Genomic DNA, 19,009 nt, shown 5'->3' with positions numbered 1-19,009 from the left:
GACCATTTGACCCATTGTGTCCCTGCTATCTCTTTGAAAGGTCTCTCTGATTCGTCCAACTACTCTGATCTTTCCCCAGAACCCTGCAAATTCTTCCCATTCAAATATTCACCCTTTGGAAAGATACCATTGAATCTGCTTTCAAACAGATCAGAACAACTCGCTGTGTCAAATAAAATAAAATCTCATCTCCCCCTCTGGCTCCTTTGCCAATTATCTGAGAGGGATTCACTTTCTGTTAAAGAGCCTGTCAACCCCTCACCCACTTTCCCTAAAGTACATCAATCTAATTATGAAAAGTCCAGAAAAATCAAATGTTTTTACTGATAAAAGTTTATTAATGAAGCAGAACACGGGAAATAAAGTCCAGAAAATGACTTGAGGATCATAGACAACCAGAGTAAAAGGATATTCACAATATTCTGGACACAAATGGTTTCTCTTTAATTCATCTGGAGCCTGTTCCCTGCCCTCTTTGTGGAAACCTCCGCTCCGTCCACAAGCATGACCCTGACCTTCCGCTTGCTGCCAGTAGAATTCACCACCTTGCTCTCAGGCTCACATTTCCTTCCTCGGCCTGCTGCAATGTTCCAGAGAAGCCCAACACAAGCTGGACCAACAGCCTCTCAGACAGAGCTGTCCTTTATTTTGCCATTAACACTTACGTTGGACCAATGCTTTGATTCTTTACTACAACCATTACCTCTCCCTTTCCGTTTTGTTCCAGGACATTTTTGACATTTAATCTTACCCACCCTCCAACCAATCCCTGACTTTACCTTTTGTTCTACCTGACCCTCTGAAAGAAACTAACTATTTATTTTAGTTAAAAGAGGGTTAATTAATAAATCGAATTAATAATTGACTTAAAAAGCTCAATCAGAAACTATGGAAAATGGATTCCATCATGACTGTGCAAAATGGATATTGCTTGCCTTTGCAAAATGGATATTGCTTGCTTCTGCAAAATGAATATCTGTTGGCAAGGAACAGCTGGCAACAAGCTGAGCAAGTGCAACATTTCTATTGAAGGTTAGGTTGACATTAGAGTTCATATAAGCCTTCCATTGGCCGAAAGAAGGAATCATAAAAGACAAAGCGCAGACCAGTGCAATGATCAGAACAGATTTTGCACACCAACACACACTAAAACATTTGAATATGCAACAAGACTGATAATGTTGCATATTGAAGATTGACAACCCAATCATCGAACCAAATGTATTGAAGACCCATCCAAACTAATCAGCATATTACAGGGGCAGGAATAGATTGACTTAGACTCAGAACAAATTCCTTAAAGGTAATAGTTTTAGGGTATTCTATTCTAGAATCATCCAATATGTTTTGCCTAAGAAGTGATCTATTATCTTTGTTTCATATTTTCCATCTCTATTTCTAACCTATGTGGCTGTTTGCTTTGAGCAAAGAAACCATTACATTGTATTTTGAATTCAAGTCATTCTGTAAGTTACTAAGGATAATCTGATTCTCAAAACAGTCTTTTGCAGGCAAGGGCTGAACTGAGAACCTTGTAAATTCTGGAATAAGAATTTCTGTTATAATCAATCAATAGATACCAAATAAAATTACATGGCACCCGAAACGGTCGGCGTTACTTAATATATGCAACAACAGGAAAGTGTAGATCTTACACCCTTCCCCCTTTCTCACCAGCTTCAAACCCATCACATTTCTCCCTCTCTTTAGTTCTGAAGTAGAGTTTCATTGGACGTGAAACGTTAACTCTGTTTCTCTCCACAGATGCTGCCAGACCTGCTGTGTTTTTCCAGTTCTTCATGTATTTATTTTAGATCTACCTGTAATGGGGGAAAAACGTTATTTACTATCCATGATAAAATACATGTCCTGCATCAGCTTTTGTGGATCATTTCAGAGGAAATGTGCTCTCCCAGGCTCAAAGAGCACCAGCCCACTGGAAGCAAAGTCGTGAGACCGACCAGTCCAGCAGAAAGAAAGCCTCCGACGCTCCCACTTCACCAAGTGTCAGAATGAACATGGCTCAGTCCTGGATGTGATTAACAGCAGCAAAAACAGCAGAATCCAACCTTTGTAATGACTTGTGAATGCGTTGATGTGTCTGCAGATGCGGTAACTGAGTGAATCCCTTTCCACACTCAGAGCAGGTGAATGGGCTCTCCCCGGTGTGAACACACTGGTGTCTCAGCACGTGTGCAGACCAAGTGAATCCTTTCCCACACTCAGAACAGGAGAACAGCCTCTCCCCAGTGTGAACTCGCCTGTGTTCCTGCAAGCTGCATGAATGAGTGAAAGCCTTCTCACACTCAGAACAGGTGAAAGGCCTCTCCCCAGTGTGTACTCGCTGGTGTGTCAGTAGAGTCGGTAAAGCACCGAATCCCTTACCACACACGGAGCAGGTGAACGGCCTATCCCCAGTGTGTACTCGCTGGTGTGTCAGTAGAGTCGGTAAAGCACTGAATCCCTTACCACACACGGAGCAGGTGAATGGCCTATCCCCAGTGTGAACTCGCTTGTGTCGCAGCAGTTTAGATGAATCACTGAATCCCTTCCCACATTCAGAGCAAGTAAATGGCCTTTCCCCAGTGTGAATTTGCTCATGTTTATACAGGTCTGATGAATTACTGAATCCCTTCCCACACTCAGGACAGGTGAATGGTCTCTCCCCAGTGTGAATTCGCTGGTGTTTATGCAGGTCTGATGAATTACTGAATCCCTTCCCACACTCAGGGCAGGTGAATGGTCTCTCCCCAGTGTGAATTCGCTGATGTCTCAATAGGTTGGATGACTGAGTAAATCCCTGCCCACACTCAAGGCAAGTGAACGGCCTCTCCCCAGTGTGAATTCGCTGGTGGGATTGCAAGGTGGATAAATGACTCAAACCGCTTCCACACTCAGGGCAGATGAACGGTCTCTCCCCAGTGTGACGGCGGCGATGAGCCTCCAGTTATGACGGGTATTTGAATCTCTTGCCACAGTCCTCACATTTCCATGGTTGCTCCATGCAATATGTGACTCTCTCCAGGTCTGATGATCAGTTGAAACCTTGTCTTCACAGCGAACACGTGTATGGATTTTCCCCTCTCTGAATGGTGTGATGTTTCTTTGGGCTGTGTGGCTGGTTAAAGCTCATTCAATATCTGCACTGGGACACTCTCACTCAGGTGTGTGTGTCTCGGTGCTTTTCAGGTTGCAAAGTTGCTGAAAATCCTTTGAAGCCAACAGAGGAGACAAACTTTTCTTCTCCTAGATTCAAAGTCTGATAATATTCAGTCCCAAAGAATCGAGTGACTCTGTCAGATCGCGTCGTGACGTCTGCGATATCTGACTGGAATTCGTCCTCTTCTAATATTCTGTAAAAACTGTTTACAAAAGACATCACTGTCAGTGCAGGATAGAAATTCAGAACAGACAATTCTAGTTGCTATGGAACATTCTTTCATCTCTTGTTTCCCAAAAGCTGTGAATCTCCATCGCACACATTCTCCCTCCATTCTCGTTCTGCTTTTCCCAGTAAACACTCAATAATACCGCACTAAAAATGTGTGTAATATATAGGACTTGATGACAGGAGGGGAGACTGATGGGGCTGTGAAGGAGATAGTTATTTCAACAGTGAGATGCGAGAGATCTGCAACTCGCTGCCTATGAGGGTGGAGGAAGCACAGACAATCATCATTTCAAAATAAAAGTGTGAGGAAATAAACTTGCAGAGTAACAGGGATATTGAGGGGGATAGGACTGATTTGCTTTCTCTACAGTCGGCATGGATTGGGCTGCTGAATGAAATCCAAGTGTCGTAATGTGTCAAGCTGAGGGAGCAAATGTCTTCAAGAGATGATATGGAGATGCCGGCGTTGGACTAGGGTGAGCACAGTAAGAAGTCTTACAACACCAGGTTGAAGTCCAACAGGTTTGTTTCGATGTCACTAGCTTTCGGAGCGCTGCTCCTTTCTCAGGTGAATGAAGAGGTATGTTCCAGAAACATATATATAGACAGATTCAAAGATGCCAGACAATGCTTAGAATACGAGCATTAGCAGGTGATTAAATCTTTACGGATACAGAGATGGGGTAACCCCAGGTTAAAGAGGTGTGAATTGTGTCAAGCCTGGACAGTTGGGAGGATTTTGCAGGCCAGATGGTGGGGGATGAATGTAATGCGACATGAATCCCAGGTCCCGGTTGAGGCCGCACTCATGTGTGCGGAACTTGGCTATAAGTTTCTGCTCGGCGATTCTGCGTTGTCGCGCGTCCTGAAGGCCGCCTTGGAGAACGCTAACCCGGAGATCAGAGGCTGAATGCCCTTGGCTGCTGAAGTGTTCCCTGACTGGAAGGGAACATTCCTGCCTGGTGATTGTCGCGCGATGTCCGTTCATTCGTTGTTGCAGCGTCTGCACGGTCTCGCCAATGTACCACGCTTCGGGACATCCTTTCCGCAGTGTATGAGGTAGACAACGTTGGCCGAGTCGCACGAGTATGTACCGCATACCTGGGTGGGTGGTGTTCTCATGTGTAATGGTTGTATCCATGTCGATGATCTGGCACATCTTGCAGATTTTGCCATGGCAGGGTTGTGTGGTGTCATGGTCACTGTTCTGAAGGCTGGGTAGTTTGCTGCAAACAATGGTTTGTTTGAGGTTGTGCAGTTGTTTGAAGGCAAGTAGTGGGGGTGTGGGGATGACCTTGGCAAGATGTTCATCTTCATCGATGATGTGTTGAAGGCTGTGAACAAGATGTCGTAGTTTCTCCGCACCGGGGAAGTACTGGACGATGAAGGGTATTCTGTCGGTTGTGTCCCATGTTTGTCTTCAGAGGAGGTTGGTGCGGTTTTTTGCTGTGGTGCATTGGAACTGTCGATCGATGAGTCGAGCACCATATCCCGTTCGTACGAGGGCATCTTTCAACGTCTGTAGATGTCTGTTACGCTCCTCCTCGTCTGAGCAGATCCTGTGTATACGGAGAGCTTGTCCATAGGGGATGGCTTCTTTAATGTGTTTAGGATGGAAGCTGGAGAAGTGGAGCATCGTGAAGTTATCCGTGGGTTTGCGGTAAAGCGAAGTACTGAGGTGACCGTCCTTGATGGAGACGTGTGTGTCCAAGAATGCAACTGATTTTGGAGAGTAGTCCATGGTGAGTCTGATGGTTGGATGGAACTTATTAATGTCAGGCGGCCTTCAGGACGCGTGACAACGCAGAATCGCCGAGCAGAAACTTATAGCCAAGTTCTGCACACAGGAGTGCGGCCTCAACCGGGACCTGGGATTCATGTCGCATTACATTCATCCCCCACCATCTGGCCTGCGAAATTCTCCCAACTGTCCTGGCTTGACACAATTCACACCTCTTTAACCTGGGGTTACCCCATCTCTGGATCTGTAAAGATTTAATCACCTGCTAATGCTCGTATTCCAAGCATTGTCTGGCATCTTTGAATCTGTCTATATATGTTTCTGGAACAGACCTCTTCATTCACCTGAGGAAGGAGCAGCGCTCCGAAAGCTAGTGACATCGAAACAAACCTGTTGGACTTTAACCTGGTGTTGTGAGACTTCATACTGTTCTTACTTTAAGAGAGAGAGAGAGACCTGGGCCAACCTTTCCAGAGTCTGCACCCTCCCTGGATTCACTTCCTTTCCCTTCAGTTGCTGCGAGTCGCCAATTGAAGGTCAGAATGAGATAAGAAATGGAAAGAGGGAGAAAAGTAAGTGTTTTACTCACAGATATTGGAGACAGGAGGCCGTTTCAGTCTGTGTGAAGCTCAATCTTCATTCTCACAAAATCCGCCCTCTGATTAGCTGGAGGGTCAGAGTCCTTCCGGTCCTCCAAATTTTTCTATTGGTCAATATCGTAGCAGGAAGTTCAGGGGGGTGGGCGCCACTCTGCACATGCGCAGCTTCCCCTCCCTCTTGAACATGCGTAGTCCTGGGCCGGCGCGGTGGATAGAGCGGTTTCACCAGCGCTGGGGATTGTGGGAGATGCGGCCGCAATTACTTACCCAAAGTCGAGTTTCCAAACTCCTGGGTGTAAAGTAGGGGTGGGAGGGCAGTGACCCCACAGTGATACAAAGTACACGTAGATAGTCACTGGATTTGATTGCGAGCCCCCCTTAGCAAAACTCCAGGTGTAAAGATTTAGACACATGGGTGACATATTGGGGAGGACAATAAGTGAGCGTGAAACTGAACCCGAGAGTCAGAACCTTCAGGGGAGGAGAATTGGGGATAAAGAACAAAAGAACAAAGAACAAAGAAATATACAGCACAGGAACAGGCCCTTCGGCCCTCCAAGCCCGTGCCGACCATGCTGCCCGACTAAACTACAATCTTCTACACTTCCTGGGTCCGTATCCCTCTATTCCCATCCTATTCATGTATTTGTCAAGATGCCCCTTAAATGTCACTACCGTCCCTGCTTCCACCACCTCCTCCGGTAGCGAGTTCCAGGCACCCACTACCCTCTGCGTAAAATACTTGCCTCGTACATCTACTCTAAACCTTGCCCCTCTCACCTTAAACCTATGCCCCCTAGTAATTGACACCGCTATCCCGGGGAAAAACCTCTGACTATCCACTCTGTCTATGCCCCTCATAATTTTGTAGACCTCTATCAGGTCGCCCCTCAACCTCCTTCGTTCCAGGGAGAACAAACCGAGTTTATTCAACCGCTCCTCAGAGCTAATGCCCTCCATACCAGGCAACATTCTGGTAAATCTCTTCTGCACCCTCTCTAAAGCCACCACATCCTTCTGGTAGTGTGGCGACCAGAATTGAACACTATACTCCAAGTGTGGCCTAACTAGGGTTCTATACAGCTGCAACATGACTTGCCAATTCTTATACTCAATGCCCCTGCCAATGAAGGCAAGCATGCCGTTTGCCTTCTTGACTACCTTCTCCACCTGTGTTGCCCCTTTCAGTGAACTGTGGACCTGTACTCCTAGATCTCTTTGACTTTCAATACTCTTGAGGGTTTTACCATTCACTGTATATTCCCTACCTGCATTAGACCTTCCAAAATGCATTACCTCACATTTGTCCGGATTAAACTCCATCTGCCATCTCTCCGCCCAAGTCTCCAAACAATCTAAATCCTGCTGTATCCTCTGACAGTCCTCATCGCTATTCGCAATTCCACCAACCTTTGTATCGTCTGCAAACTTACTAATCAGACCAGTTACATTTTCCTCCAAATCATTTATATATACTACAAACAGCAAAAGTCCCAACACTGATCCCTGTGGAACACCACTGGTCACAGCCCTCCAATTAGAAAAGCATCCTTCCATTGCTACTCTCTGCCTTCTATGACCTAGCCAGTTCTGTATCCACCTTGCCAGCTCACCCCTGATACCGTGTGACTTCACCTTTTGTACTAGTCTACCATGAGGGACCTTGTCAAAGGCCTTACTGAAGTCCATATAGACAACAGCCACTGCCCTACCTGCATCAATCATCTTAGTGACCTCCTCGAAAAACTCTATCAAGTTAATGAGACACCACCTGCCCTTCACAAAACCATGCTGCCTCTCACTAATACGTCCATTTGCTTCCAAATGGGAGTAGATCCTGTCTCGAAGAATTCTCTCCAGTAATTTCCCTACCACTGAAGTAAGGCTCACCGGCCTGTAGTTCCCTGGATTATCCTTGCTACCCTTTTTTTTTTTTAATATATTTTATTCAAGATTTTTTGGCCAAACATAACAGTACGTAGTGTTTCTTTTAAACAACAATAAAGCAATATAAATAAAAGTGGCCAGTTTTAAACAAATAAATAAATAATATATGAACAGAAACAAAAACCAAACTAAATGGCAACTGCCTGGTCAAAAATAAATACTCTCCAAAGATACAATCCAACAGTCCAATATACATTACCTAAAACAAGTGCCTATACATATACAATAACATCCCTGAGAGTCCGTCCGATTCCTCCCCCCCCCTCCCCCTCCGCCCCCCCCTCCCCCCTGGGTTGCTGCTGTTGTCTTCTTCTTTTCCATTCCCTCTATCTTTCTGTGAGATAGTCGACGAACGGTTGCAACCGCCTGGTGAACCCTTGACCCGAACCCCTTAGTACGAACTTAATCCGTTCTAACTTTATAAACCCTGCCATGTCGTTTATCCAGGTCTCCACACCCCGGGGTTTGGCTTCCTTCCACATTAACAATATCCTGCGCCGGGCTACTAGGGACGCAAATGCCAAAACATCAGCCTCTCTCGCCTCCTGCACTCCCAGCTCTTCTGCAACCCCAAATATAGCCAACCCCCAGCTTGGTTCGACCTGGACCCCCACCACCTTCGAAAGCACCTTTGCCACCCCCACCCAAAACCCCTGTAGTGCCGGGCATGACCAGAACATGTGGGTGTGATTCGCTGGGCTTCTCCAGCATCTCGCACACCTATCCTCTACCCAAAAAATTTTACTGAGCCGTGCTCCAGTCATATGCGCCCTGTGTAACACCTTAAATTGTATCAGGCTTAGCCTGGCACACGAGGACGATGAGTTTACCCTACGTAGGGCATCAGCCCACAGCCCCTCCTCAATCTCCTCCCCCAGCTCTTCTTCCCATTTCCCTTTCAGCTCATCTACCATGATCTCCCCCTCGTCCCTCATTTCCCTATATATGTCCGACACCTTACCATCCCCCACCCATGTCTCTGAGATCACTCTATCCTGCACCTCCTGCGTCGGGAGCTGCGGGAATTCCCTCACCTGTTGCCTCGCAAAAGCCCTCAGTTGCATATACCGAAATGCATTCCCTTGGGGCAACCCATATTTTCCCGTCAGCGCTCCCAGACTCGCAAACGTCCCATCTACGAACAGATCTCTCAAATGTGCTACCCCTGCTTTTTGCCATGCTCCAAATCCCCCATCCATTCTCCCCGGAACAAACCTATGGTTATTTCTTATCGGGGACCGCACCGAGGCTCCCGTCTTTCCCCTATGCCATCTCCACTGCCCCCAAATTTTCAATGTAGCCACCACCACCGGGCTTGTAGTGTATTTCTTCGGTGAGAGCGGCAACGGTGCCGTCACCATAGCTTGTAGGCTAGTCCCACTGCAGGACGCCCTCTCCAATCTCTTCCACGCCGCTCCCTCCTCTTCTCCCATCCACTTACACACCATTGAAATATTGGCGGCCCAGTAGTACTTGCTACCCTTCTTAAACAGAGGACCAACATTGGCTATTCTCCAGTCCTCCGGGACATCACCTGAAGACAGTGAGGATCCAAAGATTTCTGTTAAGGCCTCAGCAATTTCCTCTCCAGCATCCTTCAGCATTCTGGGGTAGATCTCATCAGGCCCTGGGGACTTATCTACCTTAATATTTTTTAAGACACCCAACACCTCGTCTTTTTGGATCTCAATGTGACCCAGGCTATCTACATACCCTTCTCCAGACTCAACATCTACCAATTTCTTCTCTTTGGTGAATACTGATGCAAAGTATTCATTTAGTAGCTCGCCCATTTCCTCTGGCTCCACACATAGATTCCCTTGCCTATCCTTCAGTGGGCCAACCCTTTTCCTGGCTACCCTCTTGCTTTTTAAGTACGTGTAAAAAGCCTTGGGATTTTCCTTAACCCTATTTGCCAATGACTTTTCGTGACCTCTTCTAGCCCTCCTGACTCCTTGCTTAAGTTCCTTCCTACTTTCCTTATATTCCACACAGGCTTCGTCTGTTCCCAGCCTTTTAGCCCTGACAAATGCCTCCTTTTTCTTTTTGACGAGGCCTACAATATCTCTCGTTATCCAAGGTTCCCGAAAATTGCCGTATTTATCTTTCTTCCTGACAGGAACATGCTGATCCTGAATTCCTTTCAACTGACACTTGAAAGCCTCCTACATGTCAGATGTTGATTTGCCCTCAAACATCCGCCACCAATCTATGTTCTTCAGTTCCCGCCTAATATTGTTATAATTAGCCTTCCCCCAATTTAGCACATTCATCCTAGGACCACTCTTATCCTTGTCCACCAGCACTGTAAAACTTACTGAATTGTGGTCACTGTTCCCGAAATGCTCCCCTACTGAAACATCTACCACCTGGCCGGGCTCATTCCCCAATACCAGGTCCAGTACCACCCCTTCCCTAGTTGGACTGTCCACATATTGTTTTAAGAAGCCCTCCTGGATGCTCCTTACAAACTCCGCCCCGTCTAAGCCCCTGGCACTAAGTGAGTCCCAGTCAATATTGGGGAAGTTGAAGTCTCCCCTCACCACAACCCTGTTGTTTTTACTCTTTTCCAAAATTTGTCTACCTATCTGCTCCTCTATCTCCCGTTGGCTGTTGGGAGGCCTGTAGTAAACCCCCAACATTGTGACTGCACCCTTCTTATTCCTGATCTCTACCCATATAGCCTCACTGCCCTCTGAGGTGTCCTCTCGCAGTACAGCTGTGATATTCTCCTGAACCAGTAGCGCAACTCCACCACCCCTTTTACATCCCCCTCTATCCCGCCTGAAACATCTAAATCCTGGAACGTTTAGCTGCCAATCCTGCCCTTCCATCAACCAGGTCTCTGTAATGGCAACAACATCATAGTTCCAAGTACTAATCCAAGTTCTAAGTTCATCTGCCCTACCCGTAATACTTCTTGCATTAAAACATATGCACTTCAGGCCACCAGACCCGCTGTGTTCAGCAACTTCTCCCTGTCTGCTCTGCCTCAGAGCCCCACTGTCCCTATTCCCTAGTTCTCCCTCAATGCTCTCACCTTCTGACCTATTGCTCCCGTGCCCACCCCCCTGCCATACTGGTTTAAACCCTCCCGTGTGACACTAGCAAACCTCGCGGCCTGGATATTTATGCCTCTCCGGTTTAGATGCAACCCGTCCTTCTTATATAGGTCACACCTGCCCCGGAAGAGCTCCCAGTGGTCCAGATAACGGAAACCCTTCCTCCTACACCAGCTGTTTAGCCACGTGTTTAGCTGCTCTATCTTCCTATTTCTAGCCTCACTGGTACGTGGCACAGGGAGTAATCCCGAGATTACAACCCTAGAGGTCCTGTCTTTTAACTTTCTGCCTAGCTCCCTGAACTCCTGCTGCAGGATCTCATGCTCCTTCCTGCCTATGTCGTTAGTACCAATATGTACAACGACCTCTGCCTGTTTGCCCTCCCCCTTCAGGATGCCCTCTACCCGTTCGGAGACATCCTGGACCCTGGCACCAGGGAGGCAACATACCATCCTGGAGTCTCTTTCACGTCCACAGAAGCGCCTATCTGTGCCCCTGACTATAGAGTCCCCTATTACTATTGCTCTTCTGTGCATTGACCCTCCCTTCTGGATATCAGAGCCAGCCGTGGTGCCACTGCTCTTGCTGCTGCTGTTTTCCCCTGATAGGCTATCCCCCTCCCGACAGTATCCAAAGGGGTATACCTGTTCGAGAGGGGGACAACCACAGGGGATTCCTGCACTGACTGCCTGCCCTTTCTGGTGGTCACCCATTTCTCTGCCTGCACCTTGGGTGTGACCACATTTATATAACTGCGATCTATGACGCTTTCCGGCACCTTCATTCTCCTAAGTGCATCCAATTGCTGCTCCAACCGAACCATGCGGTCTGTGAGTAGCTCCAGTTGGGTGCACTTTCTGCAGATGAAGCCATCCGGGATGCTGGAAGCCTCCCGGACCTGCCACATCTCACAGTCAGAGCACTGCACCCCTCTAACTGACATTGCGTCAATTAATTAAAATTAAAAGTTAAAAAAAAAAAGATTTATATATATTTTTCTTTAAAGTTACTGTTAACTATCTGTTTCCTAGCACTAGATTTCTAATATAAATGCGAAAGCTAAATATAGTACTCTCCGATCTCTGGCTTAGATACCCCTCTAAATTATAATTAAGTAATTATGTTTAATTAGTTACCAATGCTTAATTTTTTTAATTTAGTGTAGATTCCCAACCAGCCACTCAGGTCACAGCTTTTCTGTGATGTCACTTCAGTTTCCCCCCAACACACACAATTTGAAAAAGGTACAAAAGTAAAAATGAGTAAAAATCACTTACTTACCTTCTTACCTTCTGAGTGTCTTAGATGTTCTCAGGTTCTATCCCTGACAGAGACAGCTCCTCCTCCGAACGGCTCCCGAAACTAGGCCGCGATCTTTTAAAATCTCCGTTCTGACTCGCAGCTCCCGCTCTTTTTAAATCTCCTGTGCTTTTTAAATCTTTTTAAATAAGCAGTGGGAGAAATCCTGGTGGGAGGATAGGAGACAGAATTGTCTGTTCTTAATTTCTATCCTGTACTAACAGTGATGACGTTTGTAAACTCATTTATCAGATGGGTGGATTTGAAGACAGAAATTGCAAGGCAAGCACCTCGTTGTAATCTGACAGATTCACTTAATTCATCAGGATCTGAATATCATTAACCATTGAATCCAGAAGGAGAAGTTATGATCTGTCAGCTTTAAAATAATTTAAATATTACTTTCACTGGAAAGGCACAAAGACTCATCCAAGTGAGAGTTCCACTGCACTGACTGTGTAAAGCCTGAAATATTATCACAACATTCACATTGAGGAGAAACCTTCCTGGTGTTCTGTATGTGGATGAAACTTCAACTGAGCATTGAACCCGAAGAGACACAAGGACACACACCATCGGAGGAACAATCATCAAGGTCCCCGATAATTTTAATGTCGATTAAGAGAATCAGATTCGCAAAAATAGCCTTAAAAATGGGTTCAGAGTCTTTTTGGAACAATTTCTTAGAGCCGTACATTCTAGAGCCAACCAGGAGGCAGACTATCCTCGACCTGGTAATGTGCAACACGATTATTCAATAACTTCATAGTGATGGACCCTCTAAGCCACAGTGATCATAATATAATAGAATTCCACTTTCAGTTTAAAGGTGAGAAGTGCTGGTCTAAGGGCGGCACAGTGGAGCAGTGGTTAGCACTGCTGCCTCATGGCACTGAGGACCTGGGTTCGATCCCGGCCCCGGGTCACTGCCCATGTGGTGTTTACACATTCTCCTCAAGTCTGTGTGGGTCTCACCCCCACAACCCAAAGGTGTGCAGTGTAGGTGGATTGGCCACGTTAAATTGCCCTTTAATTGGAAAAAAAGAATGGGGTACACTAAAGACTGGTCTAAGACCAGTGTTTTAAAAACTAAATAAAGATAACTCTGAAGGGTATGAAGGGAGAACTGGCTAACGTGAACTTGGGAAACTAGGTTAAAAGTTGGGACATCAGTACGGAAGTGGATGACTTTGAATACCTCTCAGCAAAGATTTATCCCAGAGAGAAAGAAAGGCTCTTTGAGAAGAATGCATCATCCATGGTTAAATAAGGAAGCCAAGGATTGTATTAAATTGAAAGAAACACCATCCAAATTTGCAAAGGTTAGTGTTCACTTAAAGGTTGGACAGATTTTAAGAATCAGCAAAGAATGACCAAAAAGATAAAAAAGCCTAACATGTGTGACAGGGAAAGTGCGAGAATCCATTATTAAGGAGGTTACAGCAGGATACTTAGAAAATGTAAACATGATTACTGTTCATTTATAACAAGAACTATCATAAAATATGCAGTATATGCAACTGATTAACTACACGTTAATACCTAATACCCAAGTCAACCTGCCCCACCCTCTCTCTATATATATACACACACACACACACAAGACAGACAACCACAGAGGGATGGAAAGGGGTAAAAAAAAAATCAAAATTGGAGGAAAGAGCCTTTCTTCACAACAAGCTTGCAGATTAAAGTCTTTGGTTTGCAGTCTGTAATGATCTTCTTTGGAGATTTATTCATTCAGGTACTCTCTACTTTAAAAATGCAGTAGTTAAAACTTTTCTGGAGAGGCATCTTCGTTCACATCAAACTTTGCTTTCAGTTTGTAGTTTGTCTTTCAGCCCCTGTAGTCTCATGAATACAGCACCCACCAAGCTTTCTGGAGAGAGAGTCAGCCCTCACAGTGGCCTTCTGGGGAGAGTTAGCTAGTTCTTGTTGGAGAGAGTTAGATGTATCAGCGAGCTGCCAGAGTCAAAACTGATACCAAACTGGTATCTTGGGACTCAGAAAAGCATTCCAATGGAATAATATCCAATCACCACCTGTTACTGGGCAGATCACAGCTTTTTGGGCCAATTCATTGGCAACATCAAATCAATCAATCGGACGTTTCATTGTAAGGTGTGCAAGACATAAATCACAAACGTCCAATCCATCCCCATTATACAAATTCCCTTCCTAGTCTTTATATTGGTAACTAGTCAGCCCTTAAACCCATGACAAAGCATCTGCAATCACATTATCCATTCCAGGAATATGTACAATTGTAACATTGAACTGTTGTCATAATAAACTCCAATGGAATAATCTTGCGTCCCAGGTTTTAAACTTCTCTACAAATCCAAGTAGATTATGGTCTGTGTAAACTATGCTTTGCTGATTGTCATGTTGGACATGTACTACGAAGTGCTGAAGGGTTAGTAGCAAGCCAAGGCTGCCTCTTCAATGTTGGAATACTTTCTTTGGCACAGACTGGTTTTTTTTCTAAAAATACCTCCCTGGCCTCTTTATTCCCGCATTGTTGTCCTGTAGTAGCACTGCCCCTACTCCCAGGTCACTGGCATTTGTGGCCATTTTATATGATCTGGAAATGTCTGGGATGGCCAGCATTGGTTCGCTCACCAACATGGCCGTCAATCTGTCAAACTCTACTTGGCGTTCTGTGGATCACTGCATTTTTGGTTGTTTCCGCTACATATTCAACGTGCAATTTATTTCAGTTTCTAACTGAGGAGGATGTGGCTTTATTAGAATTTCTCATGTTTACTTCATGATTTGTTAACTAAGTGCTGCTTGGTATTTCCATTCAATTCTATTCATACTCTTTCAGCATCTTTGTGACATATGCCCCTTTCTGTGTCTCGTGTAATGTAATGATGTGGAGATACCAGCATTGGACTGGAGTGGGCTCAGTAAGAAGTCTTACAACACCAGATTAAAGTCCAACATGTTTGTTTTGAATCACTAGCTTTCGGAGCACAGCTCCTTCATCACCTGATGAAGGAGCTGTGCTCTGAAAGCTCGTGTTATGTAGTCAGTCTTTTCTGATTGTCCAATGAATGTTTATCCATATTTCAAAGACTTCCTACAGTCAAACAACAAGCACTATTGTCAATGCTGAGGGAAATATTTGGTTCATTTTTAATCAATAAACCCTCTTCAACCCCTCCAGCTTTACATGCTCTCTTTTCTTGCACATGGTTACTTTCAGAAATAAGAACCATTTTTTGATTTGCAGCCTCTACCTCCTCTTTGGCGCTGTTATCAATGCCCCCAAACTGGTGCCGTTGCATGATACCGCCTCCACACGCTCCCATACCAACCCTCCCCAACACCCACTTCCTGATCATGGCTACATTCACCGCCCAATAATAACTAAAGTTCAGCAGCACCAGCCCGCCCTTTCCCCGGCTCCGCTCAAGCATCCCCTTTTTTACTCCTGGGGTTTTACCCACCCACACAAAGCCAGTGATCACCTTATTGACCCGTTTATAGAAGGACCATGGAATAAAGATGGGGAGACACTGAAACGCAAACAGGAATCTCGGGAGGACTGTCATTTTCATTGTCTGCACACCCCCAGCTAGTGACAACGGAAGCGCGTCCCACCTTCGGAAATCGTCCTTCATTTGGTCCACTAATCAGGCCAAATTTTACATGTGTAGCCGTTCCCATTCCCGCGCCACCTGAATGCCTAGGTATCGAAAGCTTCCCCCTACCACCCTAAACGGCAGCTCCCCCAATCACCTCTCCTGACCTTTGCCTGGATCACAAACATCTCACTTTTCCCCATATTCAGCTTATAACCCGAAAACTGGCCAAATTCCCCCAGAATCCTCATAATTTCTTCCATCCCCTCTAGTGGGTCCAAAATATATAGGAGCAGGTCGTCTGCATATAGCGAGACTCTGTGTTCCACTCCCTCCCGGACCAGCCCCTTGAGGCTCTCAGTGCAATTGCCAGCAGCTCTATGGCCAACGCGAACAGGAGTGGGCATCCCTGTCTCGTCCCCGATGCAGCCTGACATAGTCCGATGTTGACCTGTCCATCCGTAGCTCGCAACAGGAGCCTGATACAACTGCCTGACCCAGTCAATAAAGCCCCGCCCTAATCCAAACCACCCAGTACCTCCCGCAGATACCCCATTCCACCCAATCAAATGCCTTCTCTGCATCCATTCGACCACTACCTTCACGTCCTTACCTTCTGGGGGCATCATAATCACATTTAACATCCTTCTTATGTTGGCCGCCAACTGCCTACCCTTAACAAATCCCGTCTGGTCCTCCGCGATCACGGCCGGAACGCAGTCTTCAATCCTAGAGGACAAGATTTTGGCCAGCAGTTTGGCGTCCACATTTAGTAGGGATGACCTATAGGTTCCGCATAGCTCTGAATCCTTGTCCCGCTTCAGGATCAATGAGATAGTGGCCTGTGACATCGTTGGGGGAAGCACCCCAGGTTCCCTTGCCTCATTGTATGTCCCCATCAACAGCGACCCCAATATCCCAGAGAACGTTTTACAGAACTCCACTGGGTACCCGTCTGGCCCCGGGGTTTTACCCGACTGCATGGCCTTCAGTCCCTCTGCTATTTCCTCCAACCCAATCGGGGTCCTCAGCCCTTCTCCAAACCCCCCATCCACCTTCGGGAACTTCAGCCCCCCTAAAAAGTGCCTCATCCCCTACGGCCCAGCTGGGGGTTCCGACCCATACAACTTGCTGTAAAACTCCTTGAACGCCTTATTCACCCCTGCTGAGTCTCCGGTCAGGTTCCCGTCCCCATCCTTTACTTTCCCTCTCTTCCTGGCTGCCTCCCTCTTTCTAAGCTGCTGTGCAAGCATTCTGCTGGCCTTCTCACCATGTACATATATCGCCCCCTCACATTCCTCAGCTGCTCCATCACCTTCCCTGTAGTTAACAAGCCGAACTCCGCCTGTAGCCTCTGTTGCTCCCTTAGAAGCCCTGCCTCTGAGTTCTCCGCATACCTCCTGTCGACCTGCAGTATCTCCTTTATCAGTCCGTCCGTCTCTTTCTCTGTCGGCCTTCTCTCTGTGGACCTGTATCAAGATCAGCTCCCCTCTAACCACCGCCTTCATTGCCTCCCAGACACTCCGCCGAAACCTCACCTGTGTCGTTGATTTCCAGGTAGTTCTGAATATATTTGAGCAAGTCAATCTTTAATAGTGAGAAATGGTTTGGGAGGAGTTTGGGCAGAAAATGTGGTCATTTGTGGAATTAGGGGTTTGTTTAGCACAGTGGGCTAAATAGCTGTCTTGTAATGCAGAATAATGCCAGCAGCGCGCATTGAATTCCTGTACCAGCCTCCCCAAACAGGCGCCAGAATGTGGCAACTAGGGGCTTTTCGTTGGAATTTAGAAGGATGAGGGGGGATCTTATAGAAACATATAAGATTATGAAGGGAATAGACAGGATAGATGCGGGCAGGTTGTTTCCACTGGCGGGTGAAAGCAGAACTAGGGGGCATAGCCTCAAAATAAGGGGAAGTAGATTTAGGACTGAGTTTAGGAGGAACTTCTTCACCCAAAGGGTGGTGAATCTATGGAATTCCTTGCCCAGTGAAGCAGTAGAGGCTCCTTCATTAAACGTTTTTAAGATAAAGGTAGATAGTTTTTTGAAGAATAAAGGGATTAAGGGTTATGGTGTTCGGGACGGAAAGTGGAGCTGAGTCCACAAAAGATCAGCCATGATCTCATTGAATGGTGGAGCAGGCTCGAGGGGCCAGATGGCCTACTCCTGCTCCTAGTTCTTATGTTCTTATGTTCACAGTAACTTCATTGAAGCCTACTTGTGACAATAAACGATTATTATTATTATTTAGTGGTGAGAGCAGTAGTGTGCCACTATGTAAGGTATGGTGAGAGAGTTCGGTGAAAAGTGGTGAAGTGGCAGTAGGAGTAAAAGAAAAATTACCTTTTTAGGATAAGATTTATCCGAGATAATAATATAGCTGGATCACAGGGGGGAGTGCAACCTACTATGGTTGAAAAGCCAGTGGAAAGTGGAACTGAGATGTTGCAAGAAATATATCCGGGAGTGTTTCCTGATTGCGTGGCAATCAGATCACAAAACCACTAGTTAAAACAGGAGGAACAGAATTTGAGGAGTGCCAATAGGGAGGCTGAGGTTCAGTTGTCAGAAAACATGCTTGATCAGATGGTTGGTAAAAACAAGAGCAGGTGGTGGATGAAACGGATAATTTAAGTTCAAGCAAGTTGGTTCAATGGGGTGAATGTGGAGATCCGCACAGACAGTGACCCAAGCCGGGAATTGAACCTGGGTCCCTGGTGATGTGATGCAACAGTGCTAACCACTGTGCTACCATGTCACACCGGTAGTGACACAAGAGGTGATTATACTAGTATCTGGTCAGGACTGGAGCTGTCTCACAGTTTTACAGAGAGCATCGTCTGTGGTGGAGGCTGAAGAGCTTGTACAAATGTAGCCAGAATGTTCAGCTAACATTTGCATGCACTGACTGTTGTTTTGCACTGTCCAAATGCACCAGCACTTACCCATTATTTTTGGCTATCCTCAACAGACACAGAATACAAAGCAGCTGATAAATGTGAAGAACAGATGATGAATGCTGCAGCATCGATAGCAATCTGTCTGACCATCAAGAGACGAATTCTGCTGTCAGAGCCAGGCAACTACATATCACTGAATTGTTTTTTTTTAAATTTAGAGTATCCAATTATTTTTTTCTAATTAAGGGGCAATTTAGCATGGCCAATCCACCTATCTTGCACATTTTTGGGTTGTGGGGGTGAGACCCACGCAGACACGGGGAGAATGTGCAAACTCCACACGGACAGTAACCCAGGGCCAAGATCGAACCTGGGACCTCGGCGCCGTGAGGCAGCAGTGCTGACCACTGTGCCACCATTCTGTGCATTTATCACTGAATTGTTGATGAAGCTTTTCTTGTGTAATCTTGGGAGGCCACC

At 46.1% G+C, this 19,009-nt stretch overlaps 2 protein-coding genes across 2 annotated transcripts in view; one reads left to right on the top strand and one right to left on the bottom strand.

Moving 5' to 3' along the window:
* The window catches only part of LOC140420057 (uncharacterized), a 263,088-nt gene that overhangs the window by 32,749 nt on the left and 211,330 nt on the right, over positions 1-19,009 (top strand). The gene's annotated exons all lie outside the window — the stretch shown is intronic.
* On the bottom strand, positions 316-15,332 carry LOC140417965 (uncharacterized). The gene is made up of 2 exons (XM_072501396.1): positions 15,285-15,332; positions 316-2,941 (listed from the first exon to the last, which is right to left on the bottom strand). The coding sequence occupies exons 1-2, from the start codon at positions 15,330-15,332 to the stop codon at positions 2,024-2,026; spliced, it is 966 nt and encodes a 321-aa protein (XP_072357497.1). The 3' UTR covers positions 316-2,023.

Source organism: Scyliorhinus torazame, chromosome 5 (genome assembly GCF_047496885.1).
Source record: "Scyliorhinus torazame isolate Kashiwa2021f chromosome 5, sScyTor2.1, whole genome shotgun sequence".
In the NCBI taxonomy this organism is placed as follows: Eukaryota; Metazoa; Chordata; class Chondrichthyes; order Carcharhiniformes; family Scyliorhinidae; genus Scyliorhinus; species Scyliorhinus torazame.
The sequence above is the reverse complement of the archived record's forward strand: the minus strand, read 5'-3'. Positions and strand labels throughout refer to the sequence as shown.

What these genes read in the sequence shown, in the direction of transcription:
- LOC140417965 (XM_072501396.1), bottom strand. Translation starts at nt 15,332, where the DNA reads ATGCAACGGCACCAGTTTGGGGGCATTGATAACAGCGCCAAAGAGGAG. An exon ending in ATAACAGCGCCAAAGAGGAG is followed by an intron (nt 2,942 to 15,284) that starts GTAGAGGCTGCA and finishes TCATAACTGGAG; the next exon opens with GCTCATCGCCGCCGTCACAC.